We start from the raw sequence: 19,026 nt of genomic DNA on the forward strand, positions 1-19,026 counted from the left end.
CGCGTCGGCACTTTACCGACTTTACTTGACAAAGACCTAAAACACAAGACGTAAAACATAAAGACCTGAAGACATAAAAACATAAAGAGCCGGTTATCACCGAGGCTGACACCTTGGTGATAACAATAAATTAGTTGGTTTTCGATCCTGTTTTGCACCGTCCAGTTTCCAGTTTGGAAACGTCATTACTTTACCCCACATATGAAGTTGTTATGTCATCTATACTGTGCATGATTCTTCATGATTGTTATCTATGGTTAACATCTGGTGTCTCTTTAGCCCCCCCCCACCAAAAACTATGAAAAAGAGGCTGTGCAGAAAAACAAATATGGCCGTGCAATATAGTTATACTACTCCTAAAACAAACAACAACAAAAAACAAGAAAATGGATGTGGTATAGAAATGAATAATGCAAAACGAAGACATTAAACTTGTTTAAGCATAACACACATCACTTCAGCTGACGGTTCAAGTCTTTTGTCCTAATATTTTGAATGTGACCGTGTATGACACGGCAATGTTTTACATGTATCTCTAGCATGCATGTCAAGAAATGCATGCTAGGAACTACTACAAATATTGTTAAAATGTACATTCTCACTCACCCCAATTGCAAAGTTCTTTATTCTACCATGAAAAATATTCTAATTCCTGTCATTGCCCAAAATCTGCATTGCTTTGTCCAGGTGGCGTGTTTTCTTTATATACCGGGTCATTCCTTTTAGATCGGGGTACCACTGCTGGACATGTTCGGTCCCGTTTCTCAAGAGTAATGTAACTAAAAATACTGCATAAAGACAGTTGGACGAGCGAAACTCCACTGTACTGATGCCGCTCCACGTCACTGTGATGGTTTCATTAAATGTAATAGTTACAGACATGTAGAAGTGATGCAACAGCGGGTCAGCTCTAAACCTCAGCCCTGGGAGATTCAGGAGACACTCGGGGTACACTTGGCCTCATGCAATCACACATGAGGAATACGATCCGTCACATTGTGCGCACACTGTTGATTATGGAGTCGTGTTCCACGGCAACACTCGACGGCGGGGAAGCAATTTAAGGATGTATGACATATCTACGGCAGGTTGTGAGTACAGATTTAGAGTAATATTGACACTATGCAGAACATACTATCTGTGTTTGTGGGCCGCTTTTAATCCATCATCACGTTATCGCGGGTGATTCATGATGACTGAGGGAATCAATGGAGTTATGCTTACAGCATGATTTTAAATCTTCTGTGTCTCCTCCAGGGGTATCCTGCTCCACCATCATTCCATTGTTCTCTCTCAATATCCCTTTCTATCTCTCTCTCTCACATGCACACATGCACACATGTGCATGCACGCACCCATGCACACACACACACACACACACACACACACGCGCACACACACACACACACACAGAGCCTGGCAAACACTATCAAAGTGAATGGCTCTTTTGACTGCTACCTTTCACACTGAAACACGTTAAATGCAAGTGCGGATGCAGTGACCCGGAGGCATGCATCAATAGGAGTCACACAGTGTCACCCCTGTAATTCCACTCTCTCTTCCGGATAGATCTTATCGCTCACATCTCTTACAGCCATTATCAGTCCACCCTGTGCAGTCTCTGCATCGTTAGGCAGGCGTATTTCACTAAGAACACCAACACAGGCTTGCTTGCTCCCCTTTCTTCTACTCCCTTGCAGTTAGAAGTCCACTGCAGGTTGGCACGGTGCCAGGCCGTGCCCGGCAGAGCAACACTGCCACCTATAGGTTCAGTACCACCAGCCTTGGAAAACCTAGCCCCACTAAACAACAACTCTCTTTCCCTCGCCTCGGCCGCTCTCACACTCCCACACTCCCGGTCTTTCTCTCATCTCTTTCCCTCTCCACCCCCCCCTCCTCTTCGTCACCACCCTCTACATTTGTCCACGTGCGTTCCATTAGATTAGGACTGTGTGTTGTGTAGAGGGGGCTTTATTAGCAGAAAAATTAATAAGGCTTTGATAAAAAAGCAGAATGGATTACGTTGAAATTTGAGGCTCATTATTGGCTAATCCTTTTTGAATTGGATCTGTATCAGGTTCCAGACAAGCCTCACTCAGTTTTGCTGGTGTGCTCTGAGAGGAGGCATTTAATTCAAGCTTGGGCGATATGGCAAAGCCCATCGTGACATTCAAAATTAGTCAATAGTACACTAATTACAGACTCTGCTGAGACCTTTTTTTATTACTGGAGATGTTGCAGGTGCTGAGAAAGTCTCATGTGGTATTACGATACACAGCAAAAACAAACAAACAAACAAAAACATGAATACACTCAAGAGTATTATGAAGGGAGAGGTGAAAGGTCAACTAATTTTTTGGAGATATAAGGGGGGGGGATGGTGATTCCCTGAGGAACCATAAATGTTTAACAAACTGCACAAGGCCAATAAATGATGCTATCGTTTCAATGTGTTGCAGCTATTCACTGATAATGAGAATGGTGATCCGAGTAGATAGGCAAGAAAAAAATGTTTCTTTCACAAATGTAAAGGACATTGGTTCACAATTAATGGTGCATCAGTACAATTTACCATTTGTCTAACGACGTCTAAGAGCTCACAAAGGTTGCATGCCAGGAGAATCTGGCAAGGCAAACGCTCACCCACATACTTGCATTTACGAAAATTTACGTGTGTTATCTCCTAAAAAGCAAATAATCAGTCTCTACCTAGTCCAAAATGAAGCGCGTTGATCTACAAGTCCATTTGTCAACTCCTTAAAAGATCAGATGTTTAGGATTTATATAGTCTGAGTAATAGTGGAACTTGCTGAAGTAGTACGTCTCCTGTACTTTTTTTCTCTTGCTTTACAGTGACTTAGAGTGAGTCTCTAATCTATACTGGCACTTCAGCACTGTGGAACAGGGCAATTATAGGCAGTACTTATAGACCAGTAAAAGTGTTCTTTTACCTGCTGTCTGGTGTGCATGGGCCCCTTCGTCTTGAAACCTCCTTGGGAGCTGCACTCAGAGGCACTGAAGTGGTCAGAGCTAGTGGAGGACCTCTTGGAAAGGGTGTCGCAGCCCCCAACAAAGGTGTTATCCAATGGGAGCTCCTGAATCACGTGGTGCTTCTTCACAGAGACAGGCGTGTCAGCCTTGAGATGGAAGGCCGACTGCGGTGAGGCGGACTTGTAGTGTCGGGCCAAGTCTGGGCTGCTCGGTTTGAACGTTGTGGTAGGTGTGGCATTCCAGTCAAAGCGCCCAATCCCTTGCTCCTCCAGCTCGGTGGGGATGCTGATGGTTCCATTAATTGGCTCATGGGCAGGGTCGTCGGGTTTGTTCTCCTCAATGGTCACAAAGTTCAGCAGGGAGCTTTTGGGCGACTTCCTTTTCTTGCGCCTTTTCTTTTTGTTCTGTTTGTTTTCCGTGTTGGGTGACATCCACTCAGCGCCTTGCTTCTTCCTCTGTGCGGCTTTGAACCTAGAAGCGTGGCGACAGCGCAGCAGCACAGTGACCAGGATGACGATGACCACCACTAAGGCGCCCGTCACAAAGGCTATCATTATAGTTAAATAATCACCACTTTGGTAATTCTCACTGTTTTCGCCAATGTTCCTGTCGATTGGGGTCTCCATCGTGCGGCGGATGAGATCATAGATGAGCGTGGAGTTGCCAACAGTTTCATTAACGTACAGGAAAACCAGCACCAGTGTATGGAGGGACTTGGGATAACCCAGGTCACTAATGTTTACCACTAATCTATGTAACCCTATGTCAGTCACTGCTGGCTTCTCCTCCAGGGTAATATTCCCCGTGACAGGGTCAATTCTGAAAAGGCCCTTGTTATTTCCACTCACAATAGTGTATTTCAGCTCTGCATTCATCCCTGTATCACCGTCTACAGCAAACACCTCCGCTACAACCGATCCTGGGATGGAGGAGAGGGGAACTAGCTTGAAAGAGGTGTTGGAGGGGGGATACATAACAATAGGGGTGTTGTCATTGACATCAATGACATTGATGGTGACCTTGGCAGCTGAGGAACAAGGGGGCCGACCACTGTCTACAGCCCTAACATCAAATGTGTAGGAGCTCTGTTGCTCCCTGTCAAATGACACATTCGATTTTATCACGCCAGAATAAGGGTCCAAGATAAAGTTCTCATTGTCATTCAATATGGAAAGTGAAACAGCAGCGTTTTCCCCTGCATCGGAATCTGTCACAGTTATCACCCCCACGGTGCTGTATTTTGGGAGGTTCTCAGACACAAAGAACTGAAAGTGGTTGTGAGTAAACTTGGGGTTGTTGTCATTTTCATCCAATATGGTCACGATGACGGCTGCCTGCGACTGGAGAGGCGGCGTCCCATTATCTCTGGCCGTGATTGTGAAGAGGAACCTGTCCTGCTCCTCCCGGTCGAAGACTCGGGACGCGGTCAACACCCCAGTTTTCCGGTCAAGATCGAAAAATGATGCATTGGGTCCCAGCTGGTAAACGATCTCCGCATTTTTCCCACTGTCCTCGTCAGTGGCACTAAGAGTCGTGAGGAACAGGTCACGCTTGTTGTTTTCCATAACAGAAAGCTCAATAACTGGCTGTGTAAAAATAGGTGGGTTGTCATTCTCATCCTCCAACCTCACTCTCACCAAGGCAGTCTGATTCAAGCTTGGTTTTCCGGAATCTGAGGCCACGATTTTGAAGTTGTATTCTTTTGTCCCTTCGTAATCAAGCAAGGCAGATGTCTCTAATAGATACTGGTTGTCATACACAGCCTTGAGATGGAAGGGCACATCCTTCTCTATAAAACAAATGACCTTGCCATTGATGTCAGTGTCTTTGTCTGATACCGTGATTAGAGCTATCTTCGTATTGATAGGATCTTTCTCAGAGAGGAAAACAGTGCCGTTGATAGGGCTGATTATGTATCTCAGGTCAATGTTTGGTGGATTGTCATTTACATCAGTCACATTTATTGTAATAGTAGCTTTGGCCGGACTGGAGCTGCCATCACTGGCTAAAACCGATAGCTTATGAATAGCAGTCTCTTCTCTATCCAGAGGCCTTTGCACAGTTATAAGGCCAGTGGTTGTGTTCAATGCAAAGAGTCTTTTTGTGGCAGGGGACACCTGCGTCCCAAAGACATACCTGATCTCTGCATTTGCCCCTATGTCTGCGTCCGTAGCCTGAAGCTGAACAACAGACGTTCCAGTAGGAGAGTTCTCTGGTATGTGAACCTCCATCTGACTCTCTTTAAACACTGGTCTGTTGTCATTGACGTCTGTCACTGTGACCTGGAGGATAGCGGTGCTGGACTTCTGTGGACTGCCACCGTCCTCCACTTTGATCTTCATCACATATGTGTCCTTCTGCTCCCTGTCCAGGTTCTGCTGCACAATGAGCTGGGGCCACTTCTCCCCCTCAGGCGTTTCCACAATGTCTAACCCGAAGGCACTCTGCCCATTGACCAGCTCGTATTTGTGGACACTGTTGGGGCCGGTGTCCGGGTCAGTGGCAGAAGGAATAGCGAAACGGCTGTTGATGAGAGTGTTTTCCGGGATGGAGATGTTGATTACAGGGGACGGGAACATGGGAGCATTGTCATTCGTGTCTTTGACGATGATTTTAATCTTAATCAATCTAAAATAGTCATTAGGCAGGATGACCACTTCAATTTCAAAAGAGCACTCGCTGTCCTCGAACGAGGGACCCGGGCACAACTTCTCCCTGTCGATTCTGTTGGATGTTGTGAATATCTCACCGGTACTGCTCAGAACTCGGACCAGTGGGTTGTCTCCTGCTTTGGAGACCAGCCTATACACAAGATTAGCACTTGCTCCGGTGGCAGCATTTGTATGGGAAATGTTTAGGTCCTTTGGTATGTTTCCAATGAGGACATTTTCTTGCAACTCTTCTCTGATGGGGTAGATCAGCTCTTGGGCTATTGAAGGATCTAACCATAAACAAGCAAAGAGGGCAGCCAACAGGTAATAGTCTTTAAGATCCATGGCAATGGCAAATTTGTTCCCAACCTTCACCACTCAACGAGTTCCTCTCTCTGCAACGTTGTTATGGTCAACGACTCCCAAGTATCTTCTACAGACTGACCTATGAACAGACAGATGACAGTCAGAGTTAGCATGTAGTGGAACAACGTGGCCATCCATCACGATTTATGAGATCGTGTTTCTATACATAGCTATACCTCCTGCAGCTACCCTCTGAGGCAATTAACATAATTTGCTGCACAATTCAATTTACCATTCTCACAACCTAACCACTCGTCTACCCACTCAGAAACATCAACAAAACAACACAGCTGAGACTGTTTGGGGCGGCCAACGATGCGGGGGCTGTCCTGGTTCTCCATCCCCCCTCGCATTATGGGCAACTGGGAGTATTCGCCTCCTCTCTCGCCACGTTTGGCGACTGAACTTCCCTAACGCACTGCATGAAATCAACAATATTGCACTGCACACATCGAGGTTAGGGAGATGATGTGCATGCAAGCTCGACCTATGTGTGAACTTGCAACGAACGCATGATCACGAATGAGCAGGGTAGTTAAAAAAAAAAAGAGAGAGAAGAAAATAAAAGAAAGAAAGGGTGAATCGTGCAGCTCTGAGCAGTCCTTTACAGTACATACCCAAATCCTCAATAGCGCAGGGGACCATTCAGATTGTCAGCTCATGGTCCTCACATCCTGCGTGCCCCTTTCAGCGACGAGCAGAAGGCGTATTCCAGGTGAGACATCCCTCCTCTTTTCATAATCGGCGTCGTTCGATCTGGGTTCGAGTCCACGTCTTAAGACCCGAAAATGTTCGCTCCGTTGGGGGAGTTGGTGGAGGCTCCGACAACAGTTTCTAAGGGAAGGCAGCGGAACTCACAAATTGGGTAAACTGGCGCCTGCGTGTGTCGCAGATGGATTTATCCCCGTTGTAACTTCCAACAAAAAAAAAAAAAAAGAGAGAGAAGGAAAAAAAAGGGACACCATCTAAATGTGACCTGCAGAACTGCGGCGGTCAGCGTTGCTCTCCGGCAGCAAAAAACAGCCAGGTGACCAGAGCCTGCGGTGGGTTCCGTGCAGGGTCCTGGATCATGGTCACACACACACACAACACAACACAACACACAACACGAGAAAGAGAAGAGGGGGGAAGAAAAAACACCCCCCAAATAACAGTTGAAGAAAACGGTGTTCGCTGGTCTTGGTCGGCTACCTGTTAAGGTGACGGTGCCGACAGGCTGAAGGCGAGACGCACGCAGCTGCCATCATGTGTGAACTTCAACCGCGGGCTCCATCGATACGCTGCCGCGCCGACACACGACGTTGATTGGAGAGAAGAAAAAAGAAGAAGAAGAAGAAGAAGAAGAAGAAGAAGAAGACAACGAGCAGTCATAAACGCTTTTACGCAAACACTATGCAGTGTGCCAGAGTGGATCCAACATGTGATGAGAGGAACCTGAAGGAAGGCTGCACGACTTGACACCGGTGCGCAGTATGAACACCGACTTGCCGGGGTGACAACACACACACAGACACACACAGACACACAGACACACACACAGCAGCAGACGCTCTTGGAAACGATAAGCAATGCGCAGAGCGGGGCTATGCGCCGTCTCTCCCTCGCACTCTCACTCCCGGAGCAGAATATCTCACACTAACTCTGTGTAAAACCCATAAGGGAGGGGGGAGGAGGGAGAGAGGGGGGGTGCGGGTTGGAGCAGAGGGAGGAGGGTGAAGTACGCCACACTGACGCCCGCCCCCCCCTCCCCTCCCTCTCCCGACCTCCCTCATTGGACGCCGTCTCTACGGCGGCGGCGCGCAGAGCGGCGCAGCGGCCACGTGATTGGTCCGAAGCAAAAAAAAAAAAAAAAACGTGGCTTCATGCGGGAGTGACGGAGCCGTCCGGGCCGAGCCGCTCCGCGAGATGCTGCAGGCTGCGGAGACGCTCGAGCGCAACCCGGAGGCTGGGGGCGCGATGACGGGGGGGGGGGGAGGAGCGCGCCCGTCCGCCTTTTTCAGGCTGTGTTTCTGAATCTGTATTTGGACGCGCGGTAGCGCTGCGCGAGGCGTTGAGATAGTGTCTTGAGGGCCGCACCAAAAGCATGGCGGGGTGGGGGTGGGGTCACTGTATCACCTGTTATATAGGCTGTTTTTCAGGTAGGCTTCCGAACTGGTTTGGCCATAAAGCGGCCCACTCGGTCCTCTTGTGTCGAGCCACCCCCCCCCCCCCCCCACGGAAGATGTGGCTTACTACAGGAGGAGGGGAGTCATGAGAGGAGCGTCCCCCCCGTTTCGCGAGTGGAAGGGGGAATAACCGGCGTACTGCTAACAGAGGAGTCGTTGTGTGGTCAAGGGCACTCTCGGCGCGCTCCGGCGCGGCATCCACCCTCCACACCACACATGAGAGGACGTTGCCAGCATGCGCCCTACCGTTGCTTTCAACTTTTGCCTTGTGCAAGAAATTTGGTTCAATATCAGCCAATAACGTGGTTACTGAATGACCTACACCCATAAGTCGTGAAGTTTTTAGGGGGGGGGGGTAAGGTAGAGGCGGTGTAATTGCATCAGGTTACCCACAAAAAAAAAATCACATGTGGGCCAAATAAATATACTACAAATACTCATACCGAGCCGACAAATAAATAAACAAGCAGGCATACGCTGCATGGACACGCGTATTTCTCTTCCCGGTATGCGTTAGTGTCGGTGCAGCAGATTGAACGGGGCAGACCTCGAACACACGGCGAGGCATCCTTCTCCGTGCTGCTCCTCGGCGGCGAGTCACGCTCGTCGAGCCACAGAGCCCGCGCAGCCTGCCCGTGGTGAACACTGCCATCTTGAGGCGGACGCGCGGAAATGCCAGCACTCCCGTGAAGGGGCATCGAGACTACAGCGAACTCTAAAGGTGAAGGGGGGGGGGGGGGGAGGAACCCCCCTTCTCCCCCCCCCCCATCGGGGACTGTATGGAAATGAAAGCAACCTCGGACAAAGTGGGTGAGAGCAAGGGTGCCAAGGGGAGAACCGAGTCGTCACTTTCCACTGAGAGACCGGCTTTATCACCTGGTCCGCAGTCACACCGGGACCACCGGTCTGGCCTTTCTGGCTCTGGGTCTGGTTATCCCTTGCTTCTGTGTCGGGGAAGGAGAAACTAAAGGAGTGATCTGCCCCTTCAGCTCCCAGTCTGCCGCCTCGGTGCTCGGAAAGGGTATATCGCATTAATTGTCTGTGGCGGGGAAACCCACACAGCTCCCGTTCTCTACTCGTCCACTGGACTCATTAACATCTCATCACCTGGGTGTGTGTGTGTGTGTGTGTGTGTGTGTGTGTTTTCTGTCACACAGCATTAATTCAGAGTCGAGAGTTTTGCTCAAAGTCATGCAATTGATCAATGGCAAATTTGGGACTGATTTCAAGACAACTGATCGTAAGATAATTAGCACCATACAGTTTTAAATACCAAATGTACACCGTTCTCTCCCAACCTGAGCACAGCCTTACTCTGTCGCCGGGTGCCTTGACACGTCTCTGAAGTGTCAAGGCACCGACAAGTGATGCATAATGGAGTACGCTTGTATTTGTTTTATGTCTTATTGATTAGCCTCTACAATCTCATATCCACTCCTGAGGGAAGCCTATGGGAAGAGTGTAAAGCTAAGGCCGTAGGATTCCCCGCGTGCCCTGCACAGCCAATCAAATGTTTAACCTTGGTTTGATTCTTGTATTGACTTGTTGAGTTGCTCGCGCTGTTCAATTTCTGTGGCTGAATGAATAATACAAGAGTCAAACATGCTCGCCTTTCCCGGCCATTAAAGTACAAGGTTAAAAATGTCACTTTTTGTTTCCCCCCCTTGTTTGAGGGAAAAAACCCGACGAGGCCGAGCAAGAAACGTGCGAGTTGGCGCCGGACACATTTTCCGAGTTTACACAAGAATTTCCTGTGTAACCTTCAAGAGAACGCCGCCCCCCCCCTCCACGCGCCCCCTCCACGCGCCAACAGTCGTCAAAGGTGGTTGACGGCCTGTCGAGATGCTATCGACATGTGAACTCGTCTATCCGAGTACACACGTCCAAAAGACGGCAACCGAAACGACAAACTGTTCCACGAACTGCACTTTTTATGAGAAGCGAGAGGCGGCCTCCGCTTTCTTACGGGATATTTTTCCTTCTCTTTGACTCTATTTTTTTGCTTTTCCTTTTAACGCCTTAAGCCACGAGCTCGTATTTCAACCCCGAGTTGGGAGTGTCGAGGACTATTAAAGCAGCACATATGCTTACATGCACACTGTACAGTGGGCCACTCGGGGGCCCGAATCCGGGCTTGGCCATACAGGGGTTTTGCAGATTAGGAGGTGGGCACTGTCACCTCGTGTTACACAGCTGTCAGGGATTAATTAATCCCTCCACATAATATTTCTGTATTTCCACTCACGGCTTTAAGCAGCGGCGATGACCCTGGAGTTGGCCCTCCCTGATGGTATGACAAGAAAAACACACCGCCTCAAGGCCGTTACTGCTTTCAGAGAGACGACAATATTATTTCCATCCGCGTTTCAAATATTTACCATATTCAGACTGCGTCATCGTAGTATCAATTTTTTTTATTATTCATGGTTGAATATTCATTTCATTATCACTGCTACGCAGGGTAACAGACCTGCTAAGGTGGTCAGGCCGGATAAATCACTGTCACTACAGGAGGACGTGTGCGCCACATACACACCCAGACACACACACAGCAGCAATGCTGTCTGTTAAGAGTCGCCTCTTTGCTGATCATGAAGTATAGCTGGACATACGTGTCTGTGATTTGAGCTCGTCTTTTCGTGGCCATTAAAGATGAAAACACTCAAGTGGCGATAGCAGCTCGTTTTATATTTAGGCGATCTTAACGGAGGCCTGAAGAATGAGGGGTTTGCGCCCTCTGAGGGAAGCGTGGGTGCATCATCAGCTCGATATGAGTGCTGCTGGAGCTGGCGGGGGGGGGGGGGGGATACAGCGGCGTGCTCAAGGACACTCGGTGGGACAGATGCTGAACAACATGAACCCAAAGTCCTGAGGACCTTCAACACCTGCCTGCCTCGAGCCACCAGGCCAGCCAGCAGCTTACGGACACTTCTGCAGGTGACCAATGAGAAGGATTACATGAGTGAAAATTCACCCTAGTGGACATGTGTTTATCCATCCATCCATCTATCTATCCATCCATCCATCTACCTATCCATCATCCATCCATCTACTTATCCATCTATCTACCTATCCATCCATCTATCCATCATCCATCCATCTACTTATCCATCCATCTACCTATCCATCATCCATCCATCTACTTATCCATCTATCTACCTATCCATCCATCCATCCATCCATCTATCCATCATCCATCCATCTACTTATCCATCTATCTACCTATCCATCCATCTATCCATCATCCATCCATCTACTTATCCATCTATCTACCTATCCATCCATCCATCTCCCTATCCATCCATCTATCTATCTACCTATCCATCATCCATCCATCCATCCATCCATCCATCTAGTATCTATCTATCTATCTATCTATCTATCTACCTACCTACCTACCCATCATCTATCTATCTATCTATCTATCTATCTATCTATCTATCTATCTATCTATCTATCTATCTATCTATCTATCTATCTATCTATCTATCTATCTATCTATCTATCTATCTATCTATCTATCTGTCTGTCTGTCTGTCTGTCTATCTATCAATCTATACCCATCCATCTATCTCTGTCAGTCAGTCAGTCAGTCAGTCAGTCAGTCAGTCAGTCAGTCAATCCGTCCATCCGTCCATCTATCTATCTATCTATCTATCTATCTATCTATCTATCTATCTATCTATCTATCTATCTATCTATCTATCTATCTATCTATCTATCTATCTATCTATCTATCTATCTATCTATCTATCTATCTATCTATCTATCTAGCTCACCCATCTCTAGACTGTTTGGTTTTATCGCCTGTGGACCATATGGATTTGGCAAACGTCCTCCTCTGCAGCATGTTTTATTATTTTTTAAGTCCACCGAATACTTTCCTTTGTTCCTTGTCGTTTAACTTTAAGAAACTTTGACAGCCAGCGCTGGAATTTCCAGACACTTTTCTTTGAGTCTAGTTTGCACGAAAGTGACTCTTCACCAGCGCAACATTGACCCTTTGAATAACTCGTTTCACAGCGGTCGACAAGCTCTCCAGCCTGAATACTAATCAGAGGCTCATGGTTGGGCGAGTCGAACACAAAAGTTTACGTAAAATAGATCTGAACATCCTGGGGACACCCTCAGCAAGTGGCAACTTACACTCTTTGACAGGCACATTATGTCAAAAGCTGCATGGCTCGAGTTCAATCAAGAACTCGATTGGGCGGCACGGCGGCCCAGTGGTTAGCCCTGTCGCCTCACAGCAAGAAGGTCCTGGGTTCGAACACCGGAGTTGTCCAACCTTGCGGGGTCATCGCGGGTCGTTCTCTGTGTGGCGTTTGCATGTTCTCCCCGTGTCTGTGGTGGGTTTTCTCTATAGTCTACCAAAACCAAAATAAAAAAAACAAAAACAAAATAAAGTGAGTCCCACATATAAGTTGATATGGAAATAGTGACGTCATATGTTGAGAAATATAGAACTACTACAGTTTGGGCTTTTTAATTATGTTAAAAAGTCAATTATATATATAATTTGTTTTGTTCACCCTTGTAATAACTGCAGTCCCAAGCTTCAGAGGACATGCTCCCATATGGGTCCAAGCATGAGGTGATCTTTTCATCTTGTTCGCTGGCTGACATTTGAGAGGTGCTACGCCACCCAGAGTCTTCTGAGCACGTTGACTGACACTCTGCATGATTAATAAAGACACCCTCGGTGGTTCAAGATGGGAGCAGTACAAAATACCACTTTTACACCAGCTTTTCTTTCACTACACCCACCTGCCCTCGCGTCCTTGCGGTTATTTGGTCTCCCCTCTCCCCTCTCTCTGCTCCTGTCCTCTCCCTGACACATTTGAATCACTTTCTGGACCGCGTGCTGGAAAAGGTCAACCCATTCCCTCCGATTCTCTTTTCTCACTGACGGGAAGGCACAGCGTTCCTGCACTGAACACACTTCCACGCTGGCCAATGCACGTTGTTGTTGTTGTTGTTGTTGTTGTTGTTTTGAACCTGCCTGGCATGGAGAGGTGCTGCGTATGATGCGTGACGTGCACTTCAGCATGTTTGCTTTGACACCCCGACATAATGAGTTGTGAAGATTTCGGCGTGGCAAGCGGGGCGCGGCGTCGGGCCCTGCCTTCGTTTTAAACCCCAGCTACTCTCAATTAAACACGCAGCATCAAGGTACGCGGGGATGTCAAAGAAAACCGAGACCAACCTGTTTCCCTTTTATCATTCCCCCCTTTTTTCCTATCACACACAAACCACGCATGTGCACGTGTGCATGTGTGCACGTGTGCAATGGGCATGTGTGCGCGTGCACACACACACACACACACACACACACACACACACACACACACACACACAAGTTTTGCAAGAGATATGATGAACAGATTGACATAAATACACAGAAATACATTGATTTTAGCAGCGTATTTACTGCCCCCCCCAAAAAAAACGAACTATGAATCACTGACAGCCAGTTAGCCACCTGTTCCTCAGAGGCGGTCTTTCTGAAATACCCAGGACTCAGGCTGTGAGACTCTTAAAGGTTGCATTAACGATACAGACCTAGAAGCGCATATTTTAAGCAGAGGTTTCTTATTTATATGTGAAATACAGCAGTGGCTCTCCTGCCACGGAGCTTTGAGCCCATATCTTCATAATTGTCCCGGGCAACCAATTAATCAGCCGATGCACCTTTCCCTTCTTTACTAATTTACAGCGCTTTTGGGACACGTAATTATGAGAGTCTGGCAGTCGAGACAGCTGGTGTCAAGACGGGAGATGGCAGGCAAACGCTCGCCTCTATTTCCAGACTCAAATGTGCCACGCAAAAGGTCATACTTGTACATGGCCGTAACAGATTTTGTCATACATTAGCCGAGGCAACTTCACATACACTGGGGAGGGTGCGGTTGACGCGCGGCGTCCTCGGTTTCCTGGCGTGAAAGTTCCTCCGCCGGGCAGAAAGGCGTCCAAGATGTGGCTGTTAAAGTAAGGAAACGGCCGAGGTTGAATCTCAACACGATTTCACATAGACACGAGGTTTTGGCTCTTATCTGCTTTTATGGATATCACCAATAAAATGCAACTAAAAGTTATACACCCACAAGCTCCGGGGGTGCATTCGAGGTCCAATAAACTCACTTTATTTTTTGGCTATAAGCTCTAAAGCATAACTGAGAGATTCACATCAAAGTAATCACAGCTATTTCCCTAAAGGGAGACGCAGAAGAGATGATAACGGTCGAAGGCGTGATAGTAACAGCGGTGCCAGAACTGAAGATATCATGAAAGGGAGCATGTATGCCGCCCCTCGCAGGTAGTCCACCGAGACTAAGCATTTAGAGCAATACGGGCACATGCAGGTCATCCTATTGTTTACAATTATCACATTTTGCCGGGGTAATGACAAGCAGCAACTCTAGCCAGCTCTCGGGGTAACAGAGAGGTCAGAAATGTGTATTCATCATCTAAGGTTGCTTGGTTGAGATGCAGGTTAAGGCCCAGGGCGTCACAGGCATGTTACTTACTTTTGAATAAGCCATATCAACTGATCAAGAGCTGTCTATATGTAAAGGAAACAGAGGCGCAACTACCATTTACATGCAGGTAATGCAGCTGCATTGGGGCCCGGAACAGTTTGGGGCAAGGACCCTTCTTTAGCTCATCACTATCATATCAAAGATCTCGTGTACTGAGCATCCGGGTAGCGTCCAGTAGCGTAGTGGTCTGTTCCTTGCCTACCAGCTTGGGAATCACTGGTTCAAATCCTCCTGTTACCCCCGGCTTGGTTGGGTGTCCCTACAGACACAATTGGCCGTTTCTGCGGGTGGGAAGCCAGATGTGGGTATGCGTCCTGGTCGCTGCAAGTAGCGCCTCCTCTGGTCGGCCAGGGTGTCTGTTCAGGGGGGAGGAGGAACCGGAGGGAATAGCGGGATCCTCCCACACGCTATGTCCCCCTGGTGAAACTCCTCACTGTCAGGTGGAAAGAAGCGGCCGGCGACTCCACATGTATCAGAGAAGGCATGTGGCAGCCTGAAGCGACCGGGGCGGCTCAGAAGAGGGGGGTAATTGGCCAAGCACAACTGGGAAGAAAACCCAGATAGCATCCGGATGTGGGCCACTTCAGGCAATGATGTGGCCCTGATGGTCTTCTTCTGGCCCTGACAAAATGGATGTGAGCCTGAAGTGGCCCACATGTATAATAACAAATATGGCCCAAATATGCCAAATCAAATGTGGGCCTTTTTTTGGAAAAGATGCGGTGCTCTCGGCAACATGTAATCTGGGTGTGACCCTGAAGTGGCCCCGTGTGGTAAATGGTGAATATGGCCCAAATATCACAAAACAAATATGGGCCACCTTTGGCAAATATGTGGCATCGCTATGGCTTGGTTCTGGCCCAGATCTGGCAAACAGGACCCAAGTGCCATCATTCCATGCAGTATGTGGGCCGGGTGAAGGTGTTGGTGTGGGACGGGTCCAGGCCACATCAATTTTGCTATCTGGGAAAGGGGGAAAAATCCAAAAGAAAAAAAAAAAGATCTCGAGCACCGAGTCTACACGGTATGTTCAAAAATGTGTTAAGTGTGCCCACACGTAATTATGGACATGTGTACAACTGTGTAGCAAAAATCCACACAATTTACATTTACAATTTCATTTAGCAGCAAGGATCCAGGTAGGAGAGAACAACACGAATAAGTGCCATAAAGCGACGTTCGAGTCCGATAGGACAGAAGAGTTAGCTAGCTGGCGAAGTGTCAAGACTTAGCACAGCGAAAAGCCTGAAGAGTGCGCCCATATGTATGCAGAAGTCGTTATTTATCTGACTAATAATCAACCTTCACACTGGTGTATTGTGTTCATAAGGCCTATGCACAGAGACTTGAATAATGTTGTCTGTGTGCAGGTGCACCGTCACCCATTTTGTTTTCATCTGTGTCAAGGTGCGCTGTCACCGATTATGTTTTCATCTGTTATGGCGCTCCGACGCCAGATGTTGTTAAGTAGGCTGGTCTATCACTAGCTTGGCTTTGCTGTTATGACTCCTCTCCTACAGCACGGCGGTCTGTTTTCCTAGTAATCATTTCATTTAGGTGTCAGCTGTGCAGTGCATTTCTCTGTTGCTGGTCGTTTTAACGCTGCTTGTTTTCACTCCTTTCATTCGCTACTGACATGACGCTATGTTATGTCTGATTGTGATGGGCAGGCCGGGGCCCGCGTCGCCCATCTTGCATTGGGGCCCGGCGCTGACTCGGTACGCCTGTGAAAGGAAACCATCCTTTACCTCAAGGAAGATGTATTATATACGGGTGGAGACCAGCTACTGTACATGTAAGAGCTTCTTCTGCAGGCGCGTAGTTTCGCTGTGGGTTGTCTGTAGGCACCGTGCACGTGCTGCTTTGTAATTACTACCTGTGTAGTTGCTTTTGACCTGCACATAAGAAGTCTTTTATTTTGAAAATGCCCCATCTGCGGGAATAACGGCCCTATAATATGTCCTCCGCATCAGTTATGAGAAATATTTGCAATGATTTTATCATGTAATACTGTGATTATATAATACTATGCAAGGTTTTATGGAGATAACAAGCTGTACCCGCCTTCTTCCAACAACTGACAATTGCAGTCATTAAATGCATGATGGCTAACAATGCTACCCTGTTAAGATCATAAAATGACACCGTCAGTGTACAGTCGTTATTTCAATTTCAGCTTGTAAAAGGTAAGATGGGACACACAGTGAACTAAAATGTAAAACCTTAAGCGGTAAAACCTCAACAGAGCCAGAAAGGCTTTCATGGCAAGGTAAACTCTATGAATGAGTGTGCATTAAGCAGGAGCGGCGGCTCATTAGCATGCTTGCATCAACAGCTTACACAAGCCTAAAGGGAGAAATACAACCTTTAGATTCAGCTGTTTTGTTATCTAAGTGTGAAAATGTCACCGTGCTGCTTTGAAGTAGTTTTTTTTTAGCAATTTCCAAAAAAGGTTTGATGTGTCATTCAAATGGCTCATCCGTAATTAAGAAGTGAGGGACGTGCACTGCAGCTGAGGCAACACGTGCCACAGTCACTAAATAACGAGGGGGGGGATGCTATGGAGCTGAGATGGCTCGAGTTGAGAAAAATTGTAAATTAAAGGGGTGAAATAAAAAAGATTGCATCAAGAATGTATTTATTTGGGGTGTTTTAACGGTTATCTTCCACAATGCCAAATAGTATACCATGATGCACTAGTGTTACTGGTGCATTTCACAGAACCCCATTGCACAGCATGCAAAGTATTGCTTTGAAAATTAGAGTCTTCTTTTAAACATGAGAAAAAGTGTGGTGGGGACTTTAGGATTTAATTTTGTGGCTTTTGGAAATGTTGTGTTGCTAATTCAGAATCGGAATCAGATTTATTGGCCGTGTAAGTTTACACAGACATGGAATTTGACTCCGGTTTCGTGACTCTCAGTATACTTAACATAGAATAACAACACAACGATCTTCAGATATATACACAAGGTTTGACTATACATACTGTATACATTCACAAAAAAACATCTCTGACCGAAACACCGTTTTAGATGCCCTCATATGGGTCCACATGGGCACTTACCCCTGCTTACAAGCAGAAGGAAAGCATTAGCACATCCTGTGTACATTACATTATATTATATTATATTATATATTTGCCCCTTTCATAATGGACAGTCTGTCATGTTTCATTCCTGAGATGGCCGTATTTATTTTTCATTATATATTTCATGTAATGACTGTATTGTCCTGAACTAGATGGTGAATCTGATCAGATTTATTTAGCTGCAAGAATTATAATTTTATGCACTGATAAACAAAGATTACATGGCCGAGTAATGAAATCACTGTGCAGGATAATTCATTTTAAGTTCACGGAAATTGTCTCCTGGATGTTAACATGTGCCAATAATTTGCATCCGCTTAGGAAATAGTGTGCCACTCGCACATGTCCATTTCACTGCGAGCGCTAGCTTTTAGCATGCAGATCACCTCTCGGAGTGATAAGGTATTATCAGATGACAACGGGCAATTTATGCTCAGCAAATGAGACACAGAATAGGAAATGTCACCCTCCGCATTTTCAAAAGAAACAAATACAGCTGAGAAAATAGCGTCATGTAACAGTGGCGTGAAATTCGGCTGAAGTGTGACATCCATGCAGCCTGTCAACTGTCAAGTTTGCATGGCGACCAAGAGTTAAGGATAATCCATGCTCTCTTTCATACTGTACTCTTGTTGGGCTTGCTGGTCTGAAAGAAATTTTAAGAATATGATGCAACAAGGGAGTATGGTTGCATTCTCTGTTAAAACGTTCCTGTGACTTGTGCAAGATGAATTAGAGTCGAAGCCCTGCCAACAAATCCTTCATTCATACTTCTCATATGCCCTGTTGTTTCATGCCATCTGTTGGTGTCTGCAACAACACTCTTACATCATTCAGCTCGCTTTGTTTGTCACATCCGTTTACCCGTTCATTTATTCATTCATTCATTTATTCTTTTGTTGTCCATAATTCCTAGTCACAGTGGGCTGCAGCCTGCCCAAGCATGCGTCTGGTGGAAGGCAGGGTGACACGGGTCCCCGCTCCAGTGCAGGGCTCACATACACATTCACACCAATCGGCAATTTAGCATCCCCGGTGCTACCTAAAATGCATGTCTTTGGACTTTGGGATGACACGGGGAACGTGCAAACTCCACTCAGTCGACTGGGAGCTAACACAACTGGCTGTGAGCCTATCCATGCTTACCATGCTACCCTGCCACATCCTTCTTTTTTTTTGTAGGCTAAATGTTGGCATCCTAATGCCGCATACTGAACAAATCA

At 47.0% G+C, this 19,026-nt stretch overlaps 1 protein-coding gene across 5 annotated transcripts in view; it reads right to left on the reverse strand.

Annotated features, from left to right (window-relative positions):
• Window positions 1-5,987, reverse strand: part of LOC130111690 (protocadherin-9) — a 285,870-nt gene extending 279,883 nt beyond the window's left edge. For 4 of the 5 annotated variants that reach the window (XM_056278953.1, XM_056278952.1, XM_056278950.1 and 1 more), the window contains exon 1: window positions 2,952-5,987. In XM_056278953.1, coding sequence (XP_056134928.1) covers window positions 2,952-5,987 — 3,036 coding nt within the window. Of the gene's footprint in view, window positions 1-1,099; window positions 1,121-2,951 lie in introns of all 5 variants that reach the window. The other variant, XM_056278951.1, reaches the window with a different exon arrangement.
• Window positions 5,988-19,026: the final 13,039 nt, after the last annotated feature.

This window comes from Lampris incognitus, chromosome 4, assembly GCF_029633865.1.
Source record: "Lampris incognitus isolate fLamInc1 chromosome 4, fLamInc1.hap2, whole genome shotgun sequence".
Classification (NCBI taxonomy): Eukaryota; Metazoa; Chordata; class Actinopteri; order Lampriformes; family Lampridae; genus Lampris; species Lampris incognitus.